General features: G+C 32.3%; 1 protein-coding gene and 1 long non-coding RNA gene across 2 annotated transcripts in view; one reads left to right on the top strand and one right to left on the bottom strand.

Moving 5' to 3' along the window:
- The window catches only part of LOC127714593 (lipopolysaccharide-induced tumor necrosis factor-alpha factor homolog), a 54552-nt gene extending 33663 nt beyond the window's left edge, over window positions 1-20889 (bottom strand). Inside the window, exon 1 of the mRNA XM_052220670.1 lies at window positions 20490-20889. Coding sequence (XP_052076630.1) covers window positions 20490-20556 — 67 coding nt within the window. The 5' untranslated portion in view covers window positions 20557-20889. The remainder of the gene's footprint in view (window positions 1-20489) is intronic.
- LOC127714600 (uncharacterized) lies at window positions 15167-19081 on the top strand. The gene is made up of 2 exons (XR_007987810.1): window positions 15167-15260; window positions 18522-19081. It is a non-coding gene; the product is annotated as an uncharacterized LOC127714600 (long non-coding RNA).
- Window positions 20890-22628: the final 1739 nt, after the last annotated feature.

The following is a 22628-nucleotide window of genomic DNA, read 5'->3' as shown; positions in this document are numbered from 1 at the left end:
ATTCTCCCCTATTACTTCAGTCGAGGATTTGTCTTACTATACAAATCCTTGCTTCAGTCTAGTACTGTGTAAATACAATGCATGTGTATTATGCTGACACCACCTGGTAAAGGCGTGGTTAAATTCACGGTAATTAAAAGATTAGTATTATGTAATTTTAATCCTTTGATCTTCACTAGAGTGGTGTTTGTCCTCAAGGGTTCACCGTTGCAGGTATGAGACAGATTTTTTTTAATTATTAAGGGAGGAATATGGCGGCAAAATACCTTAATCGCCGTTATATATATATTTTTTTTAACATTTTGCATTTGCTCAGTTTTTAAATAAATAGGTGAGTATTTTGTTGTAACATCGAAATTCTGAATCTTTTTCAATAAAATGATTATATAAATATTATAAATGGCCCACGAAAACGAGCGTATAAATCAAAACAGTACTATTTTAAATTATCTTCGGTAACCTTGAATATTTAAATGTGCAGAGAAAATTATCAGTTACGAAAATATAGTTTTGTCGTCCAAAGCGATCTTCATTTACCTAATCAGGAATGCCCTTATTAAAATATTATAAATCTCACAACGTATTTATATAATTCTTAAGCTATTTGACCAACGATGTTTAAAAAAATTAACAGAATCAATCTAACGTCAACTTTCCTTTTTTAAATGGAGACAGAACGGCGAAATCAATTTTCAATGTGCTTGATATCTTGTACCTTTGTAAGACTTATCATTCATTCATAAACCCACTCTAAACCAGAGACATATATACGTCTGTTTAAACTGACAAGAAAACTCCTAAAGCGGACAAGCAGTATATTCTGTAAATTTCTGAGATTTAATACAAAGAAATAAAAAAAATCCCGAAATTAATTTGATCCTGGAAAATATTCACATCCTCATTCGGTCTGAAAAAAAGATACGAATTTTGTATACAGAACATGCAGAAGTGTGAATATTATAAAACCTAATTGTTATATCAGAAACCATTAAAAATATGAACATGTATACGTAAGACCTCATGGGACGTCACCTAACCACATTCAGGTAATATACAAGTAGCTCTGTTATACCCGGAAATGTCAAGGTGAATCATAGATAGATAGACATGACCTCAGACCACCCCCCACCCCCACCCCCCCCCCCCCCCCCCCCCAAATCGAGGAACAGTATATCTTACAATGTGTATATTCCTGCAAACATAAAAAAAAAATGTATATTCCTGCAAACATAAAAAAAAATGAGAAAAAAGAAAGAGATGAACGGTAAGTCACATCAGATTCAGATATTTATATAGTTGCTTGTCGTTAAATAGAGATCTAGTGTATACATGTCTCTGCGTTAACTTATAAAAATAAAAGGAAATAAACTGCGACACCCCTTTTTATCACAGCGTACATGCATGCATTTAAATGACTGTCCGTTATGCGATTAAGAATGACAATCGTACGTACAATCCTATAGTTCATGGTGAGTCCTTTTCTATCAGAAATGCGACTTTTCGTATTTATATTTTCTCTTATATTACCGGTACTGTCATTTAATATCTAATGCATAAGTGCAATATTAAGAGTGGTTAAATCCCCTACAAGCTAACTAAATAAATTAATCAACCCTCTAGCTAATACAACTACCATCAGTCTATCCGGAGTGAAGTTTCTTTATTTCTTCAAACAGGCTTTTGGGGATCATTAGTGCACGTCCAGTGGCATATATATATAACATGCATGTCGGACCAGGAAAATGTGATGATGACGAATTTCTTAAACTGTTCGAAATAATCTTATTGAAATATAAATCTGTGATTTTACTATGTCTATAGCTTCGATTAACCAAAGCAAGTTAGATATCGACCTGTATTTAAATCAGATTGGTTCTGGATGTTTCTCTCGTATATTCAATATACTTGTATGATATCAGTTCTATATTGCGACTGTCCATAGTTCCCTATAAACCTTCCATCTAGGCGTGTAAACCAATGATCGACAAGTGCCGCACATTTTGTTAAATCAATATTTGTATGTTTCAAAATTTCCAAAATTATTGACAACGAGTATATACTTACATTTTCCCCAATTTACCCTTGGAAAATGTGTTAATAGATTTTTATTTCATCAAATCTTTTTTTTTTTTTAATTATTTAAATTTTCATAAATATCATTCTTTACACCAAAAATGTTATTTATAAACAAGCGTATGAGTTTAGCAATGACTAGTATATCACTATCGGATACGCTAGACAAAGTTGTATATTACACCTGATAGATTCAAAATGGAAGTTACATGTTATCGGCCGTGTACACTGATCAATACCCCCAGAAAAAAAGTGATGCACGAACTTGTTTTATGTAATTGTGTAATAACAGTTTTAAAGCCCGACAGGAAATCGCTTGAATACCTGTACGTGTCACCTCACAATACCTCTGGGAACAATTCCTTTAGCCATTCTGGTGATCAGATAAGGGAAGGTCCGAATTTATTTTAAAAAGTTTATTACATAAAACAATTATGAACAAACTAGATTTTCAAAAACAATTTTACACGGAACACTTATTTATGACTTTGAACTTTGACTTTTTAACTAATTTCAATTTCTTGTTTAAAATACTTCGTAAACAAAAGTTTCAAAACGACAGACCATACTATTAGTACTAGTTATTTAAAAAATAATATATATAAAATTACATTTTCCGTATCAAGTTAGTTAGGAAAGGTTGCACAACCATGTCTATCATAATCTTTTTTGTGACCCGGGAAACTGTTTATGCTTTCCTTGTCGGATAAAACAACCGTACGCTTGACAAGATATCGACACTCAATTACGGCTACGTTAGGTTACTGCTTGTTTTGGTCCTTTGTGGTTTATAGATATATCGTGGTCAATATTCGGGGAGGATGTCAAAATGGCCGCATGTGGAGAATTGATACTCTAAATTTAAAATCGATGGTGATCTCTTAACTTGCAGAATAAAACTTTAATATCTATGAATTTGTGCTTTTTTATACATAATGAACAGAATATGAATTTTTCATTTTTTTGCGAAGTTTCCCTTTAAGGTCAATTATATGGCCTTCCAAATACCGTTTCGATTCCTAACATCACTGAAGAGACATTAATTGTCGAAATCCGGATATAGTGTACAAATATTTGCACCTCATGTTTGCGGTATACCATCTTTTCCGCAAGTTTATTGTTTTCTGTTTGGTAATAAATTAATATTAAGATCTATTTTGTTACATCTTGTGATCCGTTTATTTGGCAATCGCCAATGGCAGTCAGCAGGGTTTAAGAACATCAGTTGTTTGACCTGCTAGTCACTCATTTGGTCTTTTGGAAAATGTTGTTTGTGCTATATATATATACAAGTCTAAATTGAAAACAACGTTCAAACCTATGATTACGTTGGATAAAAACGTACTCTCTATGCATAGTCACCTAATTTTACTTTCTTATACAAGCGCATCCTAAATGGAAAGCAACATGCTTGGCTTTAATTTTAACTGTCAGTCAGTAAGTTTGCTTTTTAACGGTGTGCCCATTTTCTTTTACGCAGATAGTCAGTTCTTCAAATTATCTTCCCTTGCGTCCTTTGGATCTGCGGGATGTATATATAAGCAGCCACGTCCATTCATGGTTTAGATGTTATATTGGATGCCTCGTGTAATCGTATAGAGAGACTCTGAGTACCACGCTATCTGCATGCACGTTAAGAACTCTTGCAACAAAAGTATGTGAGTGGTCTGTACGCCTTGTGCAAGGCTTCCATTATAGTAGCAGTCCAAATTTCTCGCTCGCGCCCTTCATATACTGGTCAATACTGAGTTATTTATGCTGTTGGATTGCTGCCTGAATGATATCTTTACTTCAATTAATACTGTTAATTGAGGAAAACCAGTATTATTAAAATAGGAGAATTATAAAATCAATGCGATCCGCAATATTTGCGTAGTACATTGAATTGTCATTTATATATTTCATCTGTATTAATTCACTGCACCGAATTAGTTAAAATTGAAAAACATTGACAATATACTACTTTGCTGAGATAAATTGTAACAACAACAACAAAAATGGAATGACGAACAGAAATAATTAAAGCACGTTTTAGAATAGGTTCACTTTTATTTACTTTATTTGTGGTTGTTCGTTATCCATTTTTATCTTTGGTATACCGAGGAGGTTTCAATTAAAAAGAAGCATCCTTGAACTCGAAGCTTTCAATTAAATAAGATTTTTTTTTTTGTGAAATGATTGTATTTATTGAAAAATATACACTGAAAAGATTAGCTGATAATGGTTTGGTCTTAATCAGATGAATGACACTCAAAACCCCTTGCCTCCCAATAAAAAAATAATAGATAGAAAAAAAAACAATTTTTATTTTTTTTCTCACACTTATTAAATGCGGATTTATGTTTCGATTCAATAAGTATTGACCAAAATTTAAGTAATATAAAGTATTTATTAATACAAAAACTTTGAGTTTTAAGATTGAGTATACATAAAGTCGTGTAAAATTAAACCTGCAGGTTTTTGTGCATAGTAGCCGATAACGTTTCTTCTATTGGAATTTTCCCTAATATTTTTACCATGTATATATATGTCTTTCCTGGCCTTATCCCATCAATCAGTAAACCCCATACTCAGATGCTGATCGAGAATTTTGGAAAAAGGGGGGGGGGGGGCAATGTTTGAAGTGATACTTGTAAAAAGTCTATGCATTTATTATATTCAAAGCTCCATAAGGGAGGAACCCGGCCCCCTGCTTCCTAAATCCGACTCTGATGCTTAAAAAGAAAGACTTGTGTGTACATTGAAGTTAAAATTCTAACGCTTCAAAATCAAATTAATAAAATATTATATCAATTAACGCTGGGACTATTATACTAACTAATATACTATGTCCCAGATTAACGTTAATATTTTTTAATTAGATTTTTTTTTTATTTTAGGTCGTTGCTCTTTTGTTATAATATATATGTATAGATTATCGGGTTCTCTACACATTGATTTCGTAAAATATCAGCCGCACTCACAATGTGAACTTTTCTGGCGAGTGAGCGCAGCGAACGAGCTAAAAAGCTTCACATTGTGTCGAGCGGCTGATATTTTACGATATCTATACGAAGAAAACCCGATTATCTGTTTATCGTTCTATTACTGGTCTTTTCCCCGTCCCTTAGACAGTTTTGCGCTTGACGAAAGCAAGCTTGATAACGTCTCCTCACACATTGCGACGTCACTGATAACTTTTCCTCAGACATTGTAACGTCGCTGATAATGCCTGCTCTCGTCTCAAAGCCGTAATACAAGAATTACGGAGCGACTGAGCAGGGTGATATAGGCGTAGGGAAGGACGATAAGCAATTTTATTAAGAGCTGAGCAGAGTGATATAGACAGTGGGACGGCCGATAAATTATATATACATTGTATGTGTGTGTGTGCAGTCTAGGTGGCTCGATATCCCAATAGCATGAGTTCGAATCCCGGCGAGGGAAGAGAACAAAAATTTGCTTTTGCAAATTTGCAGGTTGTTGTGCTGATATTGAGAGTAGTTGACATTTTTATACCTTACTACATGATTTGGGTTTTCTTCATTGTTGAAGGTTCTGCGTAATGAACTTCAATTGCTAACTTTCTCATTGGCAATCACACCACATCTTCTTCTTTTTATTTTAATCACAGGAAAGGGAAAAAACCACACACACTTTAAATATAATTTTAAAATCTACAAAACATGACAAATACATATGGTATGGTACACTGTACAAAGATTGTTCATAATACAGATTTATAGGAAATGTTTGATCTATATTTCTTTCTAGAAAACGAGGAACCCCGGTAATATTTGGTTAGCGTAACATCTGATCTTTGTTATGGATCGTAAACTAGTTCAGATTAAAGTTGTACTTGTTTCATCGAAATTTTAGCCTTTGTTAATTAAACACAGCCTGTTTCACTTGATTAAAATCATAAATAATGAACACAAAACGGGTTGATTTTAAGCGGTGCTTTGCTTTTGCGCCAATTCGCATTTTATTTGCCCAAAAATAATCTCTGATTTGCGCCCCAACCCATATTTCATTTGCGCCAAAATAAAACATTTCATTTGCGCCAATAATATAGAGGCCATGTCAATGAAAGTATCCTAGGATATGTCCTAAGATATGTCTTAGGACATTATTTAGGATGTTTTTAGAGGATGAATTTGAGGCATGTCTTAACTTTTAAACAAAGCTATCTTAGGACAGTCCTAACATTTGACAACTAACTTCAATTGTCTTAGGACCGTCCTAAAACATTTATTTGATAAATAAGAATATTTAGTGAAATAAATGGCATATATTTTAATGTATAATTAAAAGTTTACAAAACCTTGTTAAAGTTTACAAAACCTTGTTAAAGTTTACAAAACCTTGTTAGAGACTTTATTTCTGATGCGCATGCAATTTTAGCTATATAACATTGCTTTGTCCATAGGTCCACTTCATTTCATTTATACATGTATTGAATCGGCCTTAGTAAGAAAAGAAGTCCGGTTTTTTTTCTGAAACCGAAATTCAAATGTTTTCCACAATTCAATTATTATTGTTCAAACAAATTGGTCAGGTGCAAACATTTTGCTAATAATGATAGAATTTTTGGCTTCAAAAAGGGCAGCACGAATTATTTTAGAAGAGCGTAATACTATGAAATTGTTAAATATACTTCAGCTTATTTTTTCTAAAACTCAAACAGAATACTTAGTACTATAAACCTCAATGTTGATTTATGGACCAAATTAGTCTACAAATTTAAAATAATGTCACACAATTTAATCTTATATGCTTTAAAATTCAAAAGTTCACAAATGTTTAATTAGCGATAAAATTTATCCCCTACTTTGAATATATAAATATAATTGACCCCCCTTTTCCAGTTACAGAAGAAAAAAAACTCGAACTCATCTTCATCTTGACCAGCCCTCCCTTTTTTTCCCAGGTAAAAAATGATAGGTCCCTTAAAAAACTTGTTGAAGAATATTTTGTTTAATTAGTTTATTATAACAGTATAATAGTTTGTATTAGTATTTTTATTATGGAGTTTATGTCATATATATTGTTTTCTGTTTGGTATTAGATTATTATTAAGATCCATTTTCAAATTGTTACATCTTGTGATCAATTTATTTGGCAATCGCCAATGGCAGTCAGCAGGGTTTAAGAACATCCGTTGTTCGATCTTTAGTCAAATACGTTTTCTTAAAATATACTTTTTCACTTTTTTGGTCTTTTCGAAAATGTTGTTTGTGATGTATTTAGACCCCTCTACCAAGAAATTTGTTTTACATGCACACGTATAAAAATTGCGGTTTTTATCCAACGCAATCATAGGTTTGAACGTTGTTTTCAATTTAGACTTGTTTATATATATATATATAATATATATTTTTAATGTTTCTATTTCGACTTAGTACATCGTAACTGTTAAGACTATTCTCGTACCATCCTAAGACACCCCTGGGGCCGTGTCATCGAAAGTGTCATAAGATTTGTCTTAAGATATATCTTAGGACAAATTATAGGACTGTCTTATGATATATCTCAGACTGTATATCGAAGGTATCATAAGATAATCTTAACGAAGATGTCATATCGTAGTCCTAAGTGCTGTTTAGATTTTTTAGTTCAAAGGGGAATCTCGTGTAATCTTGGTATAAAAACTCAGGACATAAATTATCTATTTTGTATTGCTGTACCGTAACCCTATAGAATGAGTACGAAAGGAAGTCCGAATTTAACAGACACAGACACATCACAGTGCATGATGGCGACAGCCATGTTTGTTTATATGCTAGGACATCATAAAATTATCCTAAAAGTTAAAATTGTCATGGATCTACAATCTGTCGATACCTGTATCTCATGTTTTTCTCTTGACTGTTTATGACGTCTTTACACTAAATCCATTGGATGTGTACTGATTGATAATTTAGTCTTAGATGCATGATTTTTTTATTAGTTGTTAGTGGCTGCGAGTACTCTCAGATCAGTCTTTACTGTCTTTTTGTTGTTGGGATATACAAGTACCCTGCCACGTCCACTCTGTGTTTTTAAAAGAAGTTGTGGTATGATTGCCAATGAGACAACTCTCCACAAGAGACCAAATGACACAGAAATTAACAACTATAGGTCACCGTGCGGCCTTCAACAATGAGCAAAGCCCATACCGCATAGTCATCTATAAAAGGCCCCGAAATGACAAATGTAAAACAATTCAAACGAGAAAACTAACGGCCTAATTTATGTACAAAAAAATGAACGAAAAACAAATATGTAACACATCAACAAACAACAACCACTGAATTACAGGCTCCTGACTTTGGACAGGCACATACATACAGAATGTGGCGGGGTTAAACATGTTAGCGGGATCCAAACCCTCCCCCTAACCTGGGACAGTGGTGTAACAGTACAACATAAGAACGAACTATAAAAATCAGTTTAAAAAGGTTTAACTTATCAGATGGATACAAACAGAAATACTATCCTAAGACAGCTTGTTAATGTAGTAGTCCTTAAATTGGGACCAAAATTAGAACATATCCTAAGATAAGATCTTTTCAAAACACGGCTAAGAGCAAAATTCTCCTAAGATTATCTTAGGACATATCTTAGTCCTAAGACACCTTCGATGACACGGTCCCTGTCTATATATCCTAACTTTGGGACCAAGTTTATGATCTTATTTACGGGGTCTTCTGTTAATCTGACTTAGGACTAAGACGTGTCCTAAGACCATCCTAAGACACGGTCTACTCCAGGGACAAATTCATTGACACGGTCCCAGGTAAATATATAGTATCAAAATAGTTTTATCTAAAAGAGACTTTAGATAGTAACTTAAACAGTTTTTTTATTGCATAATAAAACATATTCCTCCTAAATCAGTCATCGTAACATCAGTCAAAGCACTATACACAGATACTTTCTTAATAATAAGAGACTTTTCACTCTAACTTTAAAACTCAGTGATAGAGATCATAAAACAATAAAGAAAGCACTATATAGTCTATACACTAGAGTAAAACCAAAACTTCCGTTGTTCTGAATTAAGGCTTGTAAGCAATGGCTATGGATGTACTCATGTACACTGGATGACTTATATGTGTGGTCATTAAAAATTACGAACTTATCTCATTTATATAAAAGTAAGAGGATGTGGTATGATTGCAAATGAGACAACTATATATCCACCCGCAAAGTTCAAATGAAGTGGATATACATGTGAGCACTATACATGTAGTTTCAAACCTACGTACGTGACCTACAGTTTTATATGAGTATGAAATTAATTAGTTACCTAGGGAAATACTCTTACAACAAAAATCTTATTCACGATGAAGCAATGAAATATCTAAATTTTTTCATATATGTTACCTGTAAAATGGTGCAAATGTGGTTTTTATTTTTTGGCGCAAATGAAATATAAACTAGTGGCGCGAAAGAAAGTTTGAATTTTGTAAAAATTGGCGCAAATGCAGTGCGCCCGATTCAATGCGACTTTAATCTTGCTCGTGAAAATATATTGAAATAAACTGCTTCGCTGAGCGCAGCTGGATACGCCCGCAGAGGTCCAACCCTGAAATATTAATTGATATATTATAGGTTTCTGAATAAATGTAGTCAGAGAACTTGAAATTGGTTACATGAAAGATTTCTTGCTGTTGTGCAATACACATTGCTGTAGCGTAATACGTAGTAAATCTGTTGTCAGACTATAAACAAATAAAATCTTATAACTCGGAAACATAAAATAGAAAATTTATAAAAATCAAAAGGAAGCTTACAAAAATAGATATTAACAATTTACCAAAGTTTCATAAAAAATGCTGAAAGCATTTTTGAGTTATTGTCCGAAAACTGGAAAATCCCCCTGTTTGTAATGAATAAAACTCCATAAATTGGAAACGTATAGTCTGAAATTTATAAAAATCAAAAGGGAGCTCATGTCGATAGAAATAAACAATTCACCAAAGTTTCTTGCAAATTGGTGAAATTGTTTTTGAGTTATTGTCTGAAAACTGGAAAATCCCCCCTTTTTTTAATGAATAAAACCTCAAAACTCGAAAACGGTAAATCCAAAATTTATAAAAAAACGAAAGGGAGCTCACGTCAATAGATATGAACAATTCACAAAAGTTTCTTGCAAATTGGTGAATTTTTTTAGGAGTTATTGTCCGAAAACTGGAAAATCCCCCCTTTTTATTGAATAAAACCCCAGAACTCGGAAACGGTAAATTCGAAATTTATAAAAAACGAAAGGGAGCTCACGTCAATAGATATGAACAATTCAAAAAAGTTTCATGCAAATTAGTGAAATTGTTTTTGAGTTATTGTCCGAAAACTTGAAAATCCCCCCTTTTTTAATGAATAAAACCCCAAATCTCGGAAATGATAAATGTGAAATTTATAGAAAACGAAAGGGAGCTCACGTAAACGGGCGTATAAAAAGTGAACTATAAATTGTTTTACTGCCTGTTTATTATTTTACAGATTTGAGTAGTTTGACGTTAAGGATATTCGCTATTCATTTTTAAAGTAACAGGCTTTTTCGAAGTCTGTTATATATTGTTAGTATAAAAATAAAGAAATTAAAAAAACAGAAAATAATGAAGGGTCCGTGTGCTTGTTTTTGAGATATAAACCATTGAAAATTTGGCGGGAAATAATTTTCTGTAGATTTTTCTTAAATTTAACCGGTACCTTTTTTCTTTCAAAAACAATGAAATATAGAAAGGAGTTTAAAAGATTTTCAAATATGACAATCTAAATTATATGTAATCAAAATTGTGGAAGGAAAGGTAGGGGTGAGTGGGTAATTTTTTTTAATAGCACTGCATGAATAAAACCTAAGGATTCCGAATGCTTGGCGCGACGTCAAGCGTTCGAATTTAATCAAAACGTCACTTTCTGCGGGACGTCATGCGTATTATTTTCCGTAATAAGAACGATATTTTCTATAATTTACAATTTGATTTTATGAACTAATGTGGCTTAAATTACGCAAAAGGCAGTTAATGTATAATAGCACTATGAGAAAAATAACAATATAAGAACCTCTCGATTTCCACATAAAAGTAAAATAAAAAAATATGCCACTTTGAGCAACTTATCCGTAATTTTAAGCATGGCTTGAAATATTAACTAGTCATTCTCGTGATGATTTATTTCCCCCTTATTTGAACTAATCACAGCATCAGATTGAATCCAATCAATTTATGACGAAGAATATATCTACTCCAAAAATTTTATAACTTTGCTTTACTTTTTTACAAAAGTGCAACAATCCCCACTTTTCAGCCTCAGTTTTCTCGAAAACAAGCACGGTGACCTATGTTTTATTCTTTTATAACTCGCCCAGGCCAATCAAAATTATGAAAATGACAATGACATGAAACTGTATCGGATGCCCTGCATCTTTAAATACTTTTCTGTTAAATTGCAACCGGTTTAATCATTAAAACATTTCACGTTAAATAATCCTAAGAAAAGTATATTTAATAACTTTTATGTTTAATCAAGAATCACAGGCTTATTTTATGCTACGGCTATAATCTGTTGGCATAGGAATGGGCCATTTTCCGCTGTTTTTTTTTTAAATTTGAAATGGGTGGCAGCTTAAACTCACTCGAATTTGAGTGTACATTTGAGTAAATAAAAATATAATTAACTGTCTTATGCTTTTTCTGTTGTCTGGTTGTCGTCTCAACGACGTATTACAAACCACACACCCTCCCTTTATTTATAATACAAATTCAACAATTCTACATACATGCCAAAAAATTGAAATTAATTAAAGTTGTATCCGAAACAATATATTTTCGCTAGAAGATTTATTTCAACAGAATATTCGTTTTATGCGGTTTTGTCACGATTTCAGTTCTTACTATGTTCGATTATTAATTTCAACCGAACACCCCCGATAACAAGCAAGTCCGACTTGATTTATTTTCAATAGACTTTCTGCCAAGTAAAGTTTTAAAACTGCATTTCAGTCTGAAGATGAAATTAAATCTCTCCAAAAAAAAGTTGAGACTATTACGCTGCATAAAACTTTGCAGTTTAACAGTGAAAAGAAGTTATTTGATAATATGAATTTACGGTAACATTTGATTTAAATATAATATACTTTCAACAAATATGATATTTCGAGAATAATGACCCCCATATGACAATAATGATAGAATCAAGAGGGTTATATCCAGTGGGCAATACACATGTTTCATTTCATCTGATTATAAGTACTATCATGGGGATGCCAATCTTAATGAAACAGTGTGTGTTATATCCTTCTGAATGACCCAAGACTCAGTAATAACATGGAAGTATTATATTGAATACTTCTATGGTTATTCTTACGTCTTTAAAGTTGTAGAACTTCCGCGATACACTAATAATCGAGGATTATGCTGTGGCCAGTGGGGGATTATGTCATATCCATATAGGCGCGTGTTTTGTTATCACAACCAGTAAACGAGGTCATTCTGTTGCGTACTTTGGTCAAAGAAAGAGAAAGATGGAGTCCCCTAGAAATGAGAATAAGCTGAATGGAATTTCGTGGATGAAGAGTCCGAAGCTTACTTATGCCGGAGAGTTCTGGTAAGATATACTTTTTAATCCATAGAAAATATGAAGAGAAAAAAAAATTCATTGATATTTAAAATATGATTTCTGAATATGAATATGAAAAATTCGTAAGGGTTCCGCGGAACCCAGTGTCTCGCCTACTTTTGCTGTTAATCACAGGCTCAACAAAAATGAGGAAAAAAAATAATAAAAATATTCCTCTCTATATTATCTTTTGATTGTAAGTAGCTTCTGTCCAAGTTTGGTAAAAATCCAGGATAATTTATGAATCTAATAAATGTTTTAAAAACTTAAACTGCAGACTGTATGTAATGTTGACTGGAGGAAAAACTAAGTCCATTTATAAGTAAAATACGGAAAAAATATAACAACATTTTATCAAAATTTCCTTCTAGATACTAATTTTTTATCATAAACAAGCCTCTGTCCAAGTGTGGTACAAATCCAGGATAGTTTAAGAAAGTTGTTAAAATTTTAAAAACTTTAACCACAGAGTGAATGTTATGTTAACTGGCAGAAAAACTAAGTCCATTTATAAGTAAAATACGGTAAAAATGGAATTTTTTTTTTACAAAATTTACTTCTGGATACTATCTTATGATCATAAACAAGCTTCTTTCCAAGTTTGATAGAAATCCAGGATAGTTTAAGAAAGTTATTAAAATTTCAAAAACTTTAACCACAGAGTGAATGTAATGTTTCCTGGCAGAAAAACTAAGTCCATTTATAAGTAAAATACGGTAAAAATGGAATTTTTTTTTACAAAATTTACTTTTGAATATAATCTTATGATCATAAACAAGCTTCTGTCCAAGTTTGGTAGAAATCCAGGATAGTTTAAGAAAGTTATTAAAATTTCAAAAACTTTAACCACAGAGTGAATATTTGTGGACGCCGCCGCCGACGACGACGACGACGACGCCGACGGAATGTAGGATCGCTATGTCTCGCTTTTTCGACAAAAGTCGAAGGCTCGACAAAAACCGAGGTTTGCCCAAGTCAAGGAATTGTATATACAATTCCTTGCCCAAGTTCATTTAGAATACAAAAATGTTTGTCATATTTTTATGTTATGGTATATGTTAATGAATAAGAAATGGAGGTATACAGTTAATTCGGGATTGTTTTGTCTTGAGTAGCCAAACATTCCCATTTTTATCTAACATTTATTTATTCAGCCTTGCTGGATCTATGTGATCACTTCGGATTTTGAGATGTTGCACACATATCATAATACTCATCAAGTTGTCAATACTGGCAAATATTATTCGATTGAAATTTTCATAGTTCTATTGACGAGATTTACTTTAGTAGAGACCAAGTGTCGAGTTAAAAAAGTGAGTATCGAGTTGTCAAAAGTGAGTATCGAGTAAAAAAGTGAGTATCGAATAAAAAAAAGTGAGTAATAACTCGATACTCACTTTTTTGATGGGGAAATTTATTTTAACTTTATTCCTTTGGCATGATTCATTTTATCAAGGATGTATATATTAGTATTTTAGTTATATATCCTTGGTTATATTGACCATCAACATGAATAATGACTAACTTAGTTCTTAGGGATAGTAATATGAAACTGATAGGACCACTTGAATAGTAAACATCTCAAACAAAACAGTAGTCAGAATAGTTCGCAAGAAACACCCAATTTAATACTTGGGAACTATATTCCACGAACAAGGGGAATTAATTGTGGTCTGAAGCCTATTAGACACCAAAATGTTGGTATTTCTTATGAAACTTTACATTTACTTAGCATGATATCTTAGTAGCATAAGTGCCAAATTTTATAACTTTCTGACCGTTATTAAAACAGTTTGGAATGTTTTATATAAGTGCATATGTCTGCGGAGAATGCTATTTGCAAAGTTTTAAGACCTCGGTCAATAGATATAAGAAGATTTGGTATGAGTGCCAATGAGACAACTCTCTATCCAAGTCACAATTTGTAAAAGTAAACCATTATATAATTTAAACTAAATGAAAGTTATGGCTACTGGATGTTATAAAGAAAATTGGGCAACATTTATACATGTTATATGAAGGAATTATTTGTTAGGTTATTTATTTGCCTTGATCCAGTAGCCATAACTTTTATTTAGCTTAGTTGTTAAAGCTTACTGCCACTTGTGTGCCAGTTTTGTGCAAACTTATATCCCTCTAGTGCTTAAATAAGAATTGGTCAATATGATAGGTGTACAGATATAATAAGCATTATTGTGGGTAAATTAATACTGAAAAGTTTCTTTATTTCCACTGCCTATCCTTATTGTTTATGTATACATGTACTTCAAAACAACTTAAAAGTAAATTTAGACTTGACACTTTTCAATTTTAAGATATTTTGCTCTTCACATTTTTATACGTGGTTGTACGTTATCTCCCAGGGTCAACTCGTTTTTATAAAACTTATTGAAAATGCATCATAAGGTACTCTCAATCACTCTGATAATGACCTATATACCCTTGTTCTAACTAATTTTTAAGCACTGTTTAAAACTGTGTATAATTTGTATTAAAACAGATGAATCACCTAAGAAAAGAAAAACTCAAAGTTCTAATAGTGGCCTGGGTGCAGTGTATTCGAATTATCAACAGTGCTCCTCAAATAAAGAAAATAAAAGAAAAAGGTGAGGTTCTAAATTTTTCAAATTTCCTTTTTATAACATCAATTTATCACCGTTAACAGTCAGGGGAATTACTTAAATGAGTGATATCTTAAATCACTGGTTCAGTAACATTTGAATGTGATGTAACTTTAGATATATACTAATGATCCAGGGACTAATCACGTTTGCTAAAATTATCAGAACCAACATCTGTGTTTAAAGGATGACCGGTCATGTCAGGTGATGACCTTGTACTGAATCTGGGATAATGACATGAAAATCACTTATATAAATATATCATAATTCTATTTTATTTCAAAAAATCATTTTAAAGAGGTTTCTTTTTTTCAATTTTACTCATAATAAGATATAATATAAACCTGTATGTTTAAAATTTTAGTAAAACTACAAAATACAAAATACAAAATTATATTTTTTTATTAAGGCTTCAGACCCCAATTAAGTTGATATTTTTTGCTATTTATAAGTGATTATTTCAAAAATTCCCCGGACTGTTTAAACTTACTATTAAAAAAAACCCCAGAAGATACAGTTCGAATATAGATATGTAAGACAAGTATCTAACAGAGACCAACTGAGGTTGATGTTAGAATCTTTATGTGTGTGTGAAGAACTTTCATATTCTTTTAAATAGATTTCTAGTTTTTATATAACTATTTTGAAAAAAAATCAAGCCTGTAGTTCAGTAGTTGTCGTTGGTTTACAGCTGTCATATTTGTTTTTCGTAAATTGTTTTGTTATAAATTAGGCCGTTAGTTATGTCAATTGAATTGCTTTATATTTTCATGTCGGTCCTTTAATAGCCGACTATTACGGTACTATATAGCCATACAGTATGGGTTTTTATACGACCGCAAAAAAATTTTGCGGTCGTATATTGGTATGACGTTGGCGTCGTCGTCGTCGTCCGAAGACACATTGGTTTTCGCACTCTAACTTTAGTTTAAGTGAATGGATCTCTATGAAATTTTACCATAAGGTTCAATACCACAAAAGGAAGGTGGGGATAGATTTTGGGGGTTATGGTACCAACAGTTAGGGGCCAAAAAGGGGCCAAAAATAAGCATTTTTGTAACTTCCAGACATAACTTGTGTGTTAGTGTATGGATCTCTCTGGTATTGTACCACAAGGTTCCATATCACAAAGGGAATGCTGGGATTGATTTTAGGGGTAATTGCCTCCAAAATTTTGGAATTAGGGGCCAAAAAGGGGCAAAAAACAAGCATTTTTCTAGTTTCATGACAATAACTTGTGTGTAAGTGTATGGATCTTTCTGAAATTGTACTACAAGGTTCCATATCACAAAGGGAAAGCTGGAATTGAGTTTGGGGGTAATTGCCCAAAACATTTAGGAATAAGGGGCCAAAAAGGGGCCAAAAATAAGCATTTTTCTAGTTTCCAGACAATAACTTGTGTTCAAGTGTATGGATCTCTCTGAAAATGTACTGCAAGGTACCATACCACAAAGGGAAGGCTGGGATTGATTTTGGGGGTAATTCCCTCAAAATGTTAGGAATTAGGGGCCATAAAGGAGCAAAAAAACAAGCATTTTCTAGTTTCAGGACAATAACTTGTGTGCAAGTGTATGGATCTTTATGAAATTGTACTGCAAGGTTCAATATCACAAAGGGAAAGCTGGGTTCGAGTTTGGGGGTAATTGCCTTAAACGTTTAGGAATTTGGGGCCAAAAAACAAGCATTTTTCTAGTTTCCAGACAATAACTTGTGTTCAAGTGTATGGATCTCTCTGAAATTGTACTGCAAGGTACCATACCACAAAGGGAAGGCTGGGATTAAGTTTTGGGGGGTGATGAATCATAAGGGGGTTCAAAAAATTGGGGGGGGGGATTTTTTTTCCTTTTTTTTCTTTAAAATTTTCCATTTTAAATTGGTTATTTCTGATTTATATATAAAAGCAAATAATAATGATATGGTTTGAATAGGTAAATTAAAAAAATGTAAGTTCTTAGACCACATTCATTCTGTGTCAGAAACCTATGCTGTGTCAAATATTTAATTACAATCCAAATTCAGTGCTGTATCAAGCTTGAATGTTGTGTCCATACTTGCCCCAACTGTTCAGGGTTCGACCTCTGCGGTCGTATCAAGCTGCGCCGCAGCGGAGCATTTTATTCTCATTGTTGAAGGCCGTACAGTAACCTATAATTGCCTACATCCACTTCATTTGAACTTTGGTAGATAGTTGTCATATTTGCAATCATACCACATCTCCTTATTTTTTAAACAATCATAGACACACAAAAAGTAAAGAAATGCATGTTATGTTCTTCTTGTATATTTTGATGGTATGATACTAAATTCCTAATCTTGATTTTCATATAATTGAGGTCTGGAACAGGCATGTCAGTAACTGCTAGTAGTCCTTTGTTAATTGCTGTATCATTGTCCTTTTGTTTAGTTTCTTCTGTTACCTATTCTAACATCGGACCTAGACTTCTTAAAAACTGAGTTTTTCTAAGCTTTATCATCAAATATGTATCAAGGGTTTCCAGCATTTAAATTAGATTTAAAAATACTTTTCCAGAGCTTCTGGTAAAGCGATCCTTATCGATATACCAGTTTGTGGTAAATCATTACAAGTAGTACAGTTAGAAATGTATTTATGCATTTATAGGCCTTTTTATCTGAATAATATTGGTCACATACTAAGAGTAATAAAAACTTATCAAATTATATATATGGTTCAAATTCACACTATTACAAAACATATGGTGGTCCATTCATGCTGCCAATACCTTTGTAAACACCCTGTTGAAATTAGTCAAAAATTGTTTATTCAAAATTAAGGTTTTTCTTCATAAGAGTGTATAACTTTGATGGATTGTGATGACACTGACCGAAAAATAGTAGTTTTTAATTTGGCATTTCCTCAATTTAAAAGGAAAATTAAGAATTTAAGTAAAATATTCTGCCAAAATATAAGTCCCTTATCTTGTACCATGTCCTTTGTCTGATGCTATTCAACAAATCCGGCTAACTGTTGAACATATAGCAATAATTAAAATCATTAACTGTTTCTGGTATTTGATGTAATTAAACTAAATTTAAAAATTTAAAAAAATATATGCTTTTATGAAATAAGGTGTTTTTACAAGTAACGTAATTAAAAAAAAATGAAGCAACATGTACCGTTACTCTGAATGGAAATGCATTTACAAAGAATGGTATTATCCTCACTATCTAAATCATCTTTTTTTTTTTCGGAAATAGATCATTAGAATAATTTGTTTTCTTTTTTAGATTTTACTTTCTATGAGTACCCACAGTATCTTCAAGCAGAACAATGGATATTGATCAGACCAGACAGTCTGGAGAATTTACCATGGATAGAAGTAACAAAAGTGACAGCAACACATTCGATTGGTTTAATGGATATTTTGGGCAGTAGTAGCAGACTGGTACATTGATTCCAAAATCTTGAACAAACAACAACTGAACACATTCTTGTCTCTTTTAAGTGGGATAATGTTAATCTTTACAAAATGCCAGCACAATTGAAATTAATATGGGATAGTTGAAAGAAGAAATTTCAAAATGATACATATTATCACAATGTTGCATTTAGACAATCTCTATTTTTGTGAAACAGTTTTTTTTAAACTTTAAATACTGTGCTGATCTACAAAACATTATTAAAAGATGAACATGTAAGTCTCAAGTGTGATCCAGTTTTTAACCGCTTTTCGCTTGAAAAAAAATCAAGCTTTTTTAAATTTATGAAGTGACAACAATTGTTTTTACTGGATTTACATTGAATAAATAATATTATCCAGACATTAAAATAAAAATGTTGAAATTGATTTCACTTCATTTTATTTTCATTTTTTCGCAATGTTTTTATCAATTTGTTTTTAACCTTTCTAAGTGAGAAAGTCAGACTTCTTGATGCTTCTAGTTGTTACACACTATATTTAAAACATTGTCACATTTCATATGGTATATTCTGGCTTTCATTGTATTTTGTGTTTTTTGTTTTTTGGTGAAATTGCAAATTGTGTTCTTTCCAATGAAACTTAACAGTTAATTGTGCTTGATTTTTTTCTTAAACAATGAAAAACCCTTTTAATTAAAAATTAATATGTTAAGGTGAAGTTCATCCCAAAGGGGGGATAATCATTATAGAGATGAGATGTGCAAAATCTAGTACAACTGCACATCTTATGTAATAACCGTTAATGTTCAGCCTTAAACTGACCAAATCACAAACATAAACCTGTAAACTAACTATGCATTTTCGAAATCAATAGACAGTGATTGGGGGAGGGATAATCGCCATGGAAATAATTTCAGTGTCTTTTTATAAATGGTTACTAGAGTGACATCCCTAAATTATTCCCTGTCTGACTGAACTAAACAGCAATACACATTGCTATGAGTTGATGCTCTAGTGAATATAAATGTGTAAACCTAATTTTGTGACTGAATTCAGTCATAATATTTTTTTTACTGCTGCAGAATTGGTCTTTTCAACAAATATTTCCTGAATTTGTATTGACTGAATTCAGTCATCTGTATTATAGATGTGTATACTATGTAATCACATTTGGTGTAATTTAAGTCTTAGAAAACACTCTAATTTAGTACAATTTCTTATAGCTTCTATCAAATGCTGTGTGACTGAATTCAGTCAACATTTTGTCAAAATAATGAACAGGATAAAGAGTTAATTTCATTTAGCTGTTATCCTGTTATATGTTGCTTGTATTAATCTATAATCCGAATTCTGTTTCATCTGAATTAACAGTAATATGTTTTAGTTAAGAAGCAACAAGTACAAATGTATTTGATAGATATTTTACGAATAAAATGGTAATGTTACTTTCTATTGTACTTGTTGAATTATGTGATATAAAGATGCAATCAGGTGACTGAATTCAGTCACTCAAAAAATTATCACCGTACAATGCTATTTTATTTTTTGTAAGTTGATCATATTAATGGGGTCATTAATATGAATATATTCTGTGTTGACGTTTTCATCCATTTTAAATAAAATGCGCATTGCATACAATGTTGAATGTTAAATGGTATTCTATAATGAATAATATATCTACTAATTTCAACCCTTGAATTTTGACAAATCAGAAAATTGACAAGTTGAACCAGACGGTGTTTATCATGTGTTTACACAAAATATCAAGGGCAGTAATCGATCCATAAATCTAAAAATGAAAATGTAAATAAAACATTTGCCAAAACTGGTCTTACCTGGTGGAGGTTGATTGTACTGTGGGGGTGGTGGTTGTTGTGCAGGGTATGGTGATCCTTTCTCCATATCTTCTTTTAATCCGCCTTTTAAATATTTCAAAATAAAAATAAAACCGGTGTTTCGCAACACTGTAACGTAAAAACAATATGTCGATTACCTGGAGTCAATAACTAGGTTGCTACAGATGAGACCTGTTATCACTATATGATAAACTGTGCCCTTGTCTTCGTGTAAATGTTTTCGATTTGTTTCGTGAATTTTGTTTGATTAACTTATTAATTAGAATTTGAGAGCCCATATATTTGTGTTTATATGTAATTATTTCCTAATTGAAATATTGTTTATGCGGGATGTATAAATACGCAGCCACGTCTAATCAGAATGGGGCCGACCTCGTTTAAAAAAAATCCCACGCCTTCTGCACATAAAAGACACCTTTGCAACAACTCTTTGGGGTCCGGGTGGTCTATCATTACACGGCCCAAATATTCCAACCCTATTCATGCAATATTGATTCACTCAATTTCCAGTGGCAGACCTATTGCCGCCCTTTATCCACGTTGATAAACTTTGCAGTCCTATTTATTGGATAAATTGGATAAAATGCCAGGAATATTTATCACTAGACGTTAAGTAACCAATAATCAATAAATAAATTTGGTGTATTTACTGTCTTCTGATTGGTTAAAAGTATTACCTTTATTTTCAATGTTGTCAATTTTTATGGCGACACGCCCACTCTGACGTTGTGTATTCATACGCCAACATGTGTGTACGTTGTTATTGTTAATATAAATAATATAAAAAGCTCTTTGAGCCTTATTTTGATAGAAATTTATTATAATGAATGACTATTATTTATTTTGAATTTATTGAACCATAAATTTAATTTTTGACTCTTCACATTTTACATAATCCGCGAATTGAATGTGAAGGAGCTGATGGTATTCCAGCAAAAATAGTAAAAAAATGTAAATCTTATATTGCACCACAGCTGACAACTGGTAAATTTGTCAATTGAAAATAACTGTTTCCCTGACAAACTTAAAGAAGCCCAAGTGACCCCCTTCATAAAAAGACAGACCCATTATTAAAAACAAACTATAGACCAGTTAGTGTCTTACCCATATTTTCTAAAATCTTTGAAAAAATATATGAAATTCAACTAACTGAATACTTTGATAAAATATTTAATCCTTTTTTGTGTGCTTTTAGACGTGGACATGGATGTCAGACCACACTTCTCAGAGTGTAAGAAGATTGGCGTGAAGCTCTTGATAAAAACCAGTACATTGCAGCGGTATTAATGGATCTTTCTAAGGCTTTTGACTGCCTGCCTCACAATATCTTGCTAGATAAATTATCAGCATATGGTGTATCCCCCATGCAGTTGCTCTTTTAAAGTCCTATTTATCTAATCGTAAACAACAAATTAAAGTCAACAATGTTCTGAGTGGTTGGGCTGACATCCATAAGGGCGTACCACAGGGTTCTATACTAGGGCCATTGTTGTTTAACATATTTATAAATGATATTTTTCTTTTTGTTAAAAATGGTAGTTTATATAACTATGCAGATGACAATACTTTGTCTTTCTGTACTCCAGATTTTGATTTATTAATTTCAACTTTGGAATCTGAGTCAAAAATACTTATTGAGTGGTTCCGGGTGAATAAAATGCAAGCAAATCCCGATAAGTTTCAAGTTTTGGCTGTTGGCAAAAAGACCTTTGAACAAAACCCATCTATACATATTCAAAACTTGAACCTTACATGTGAAAAAACAGTAAAATTATTAGGCATTGAAATTGACTATCAGTTAAATTTTGATGTTCATATCAGCTCAATCTGTAGGAGGGCATCACAGCAATTAAATGTTTTAAAACGTTTGGGCTCAGTTTTGGATAGACTTAGTAAACTTACTATTTTTCATACCTTTATTCTGAGTAATTTTAATTTTTGTCCTTTGGCATGGCATTTTTGCACTGAGAAAAATTCCAAAAAATTAGAAAAGGTGCAGGAAAGAGCACTCCGTTTTGTATATGAGGATTTTACCAGCCCCTACGAGGACCTCTTACTTAAAGCGAAGGTGCCCTCCTTGCAGATTAGACGGATTAGAACAATGGCTCTAGAAACTTT

This window comes from Mytilus californianus, unplaced genomic scaffold (genome assembly GCF_021869535.1).
Source record: "Mytilus californianus isolate M0D057914Y unplaced genomic scaffold, xbMytCali1.0.p SCAF_9, whole genome shotgun sequence".
Lineage (NCBI taxonomy): Eukaryota > Metazoa > Mollusca > Bivalvia > Mytilida > Mytilidae > Mytilus > Mytilus californianus.
The sequence above is the reverse complement of the archived record's forward strand: the minus strand, read 5'-3'. Positions and strand labels throughout refer to the sequence as shown.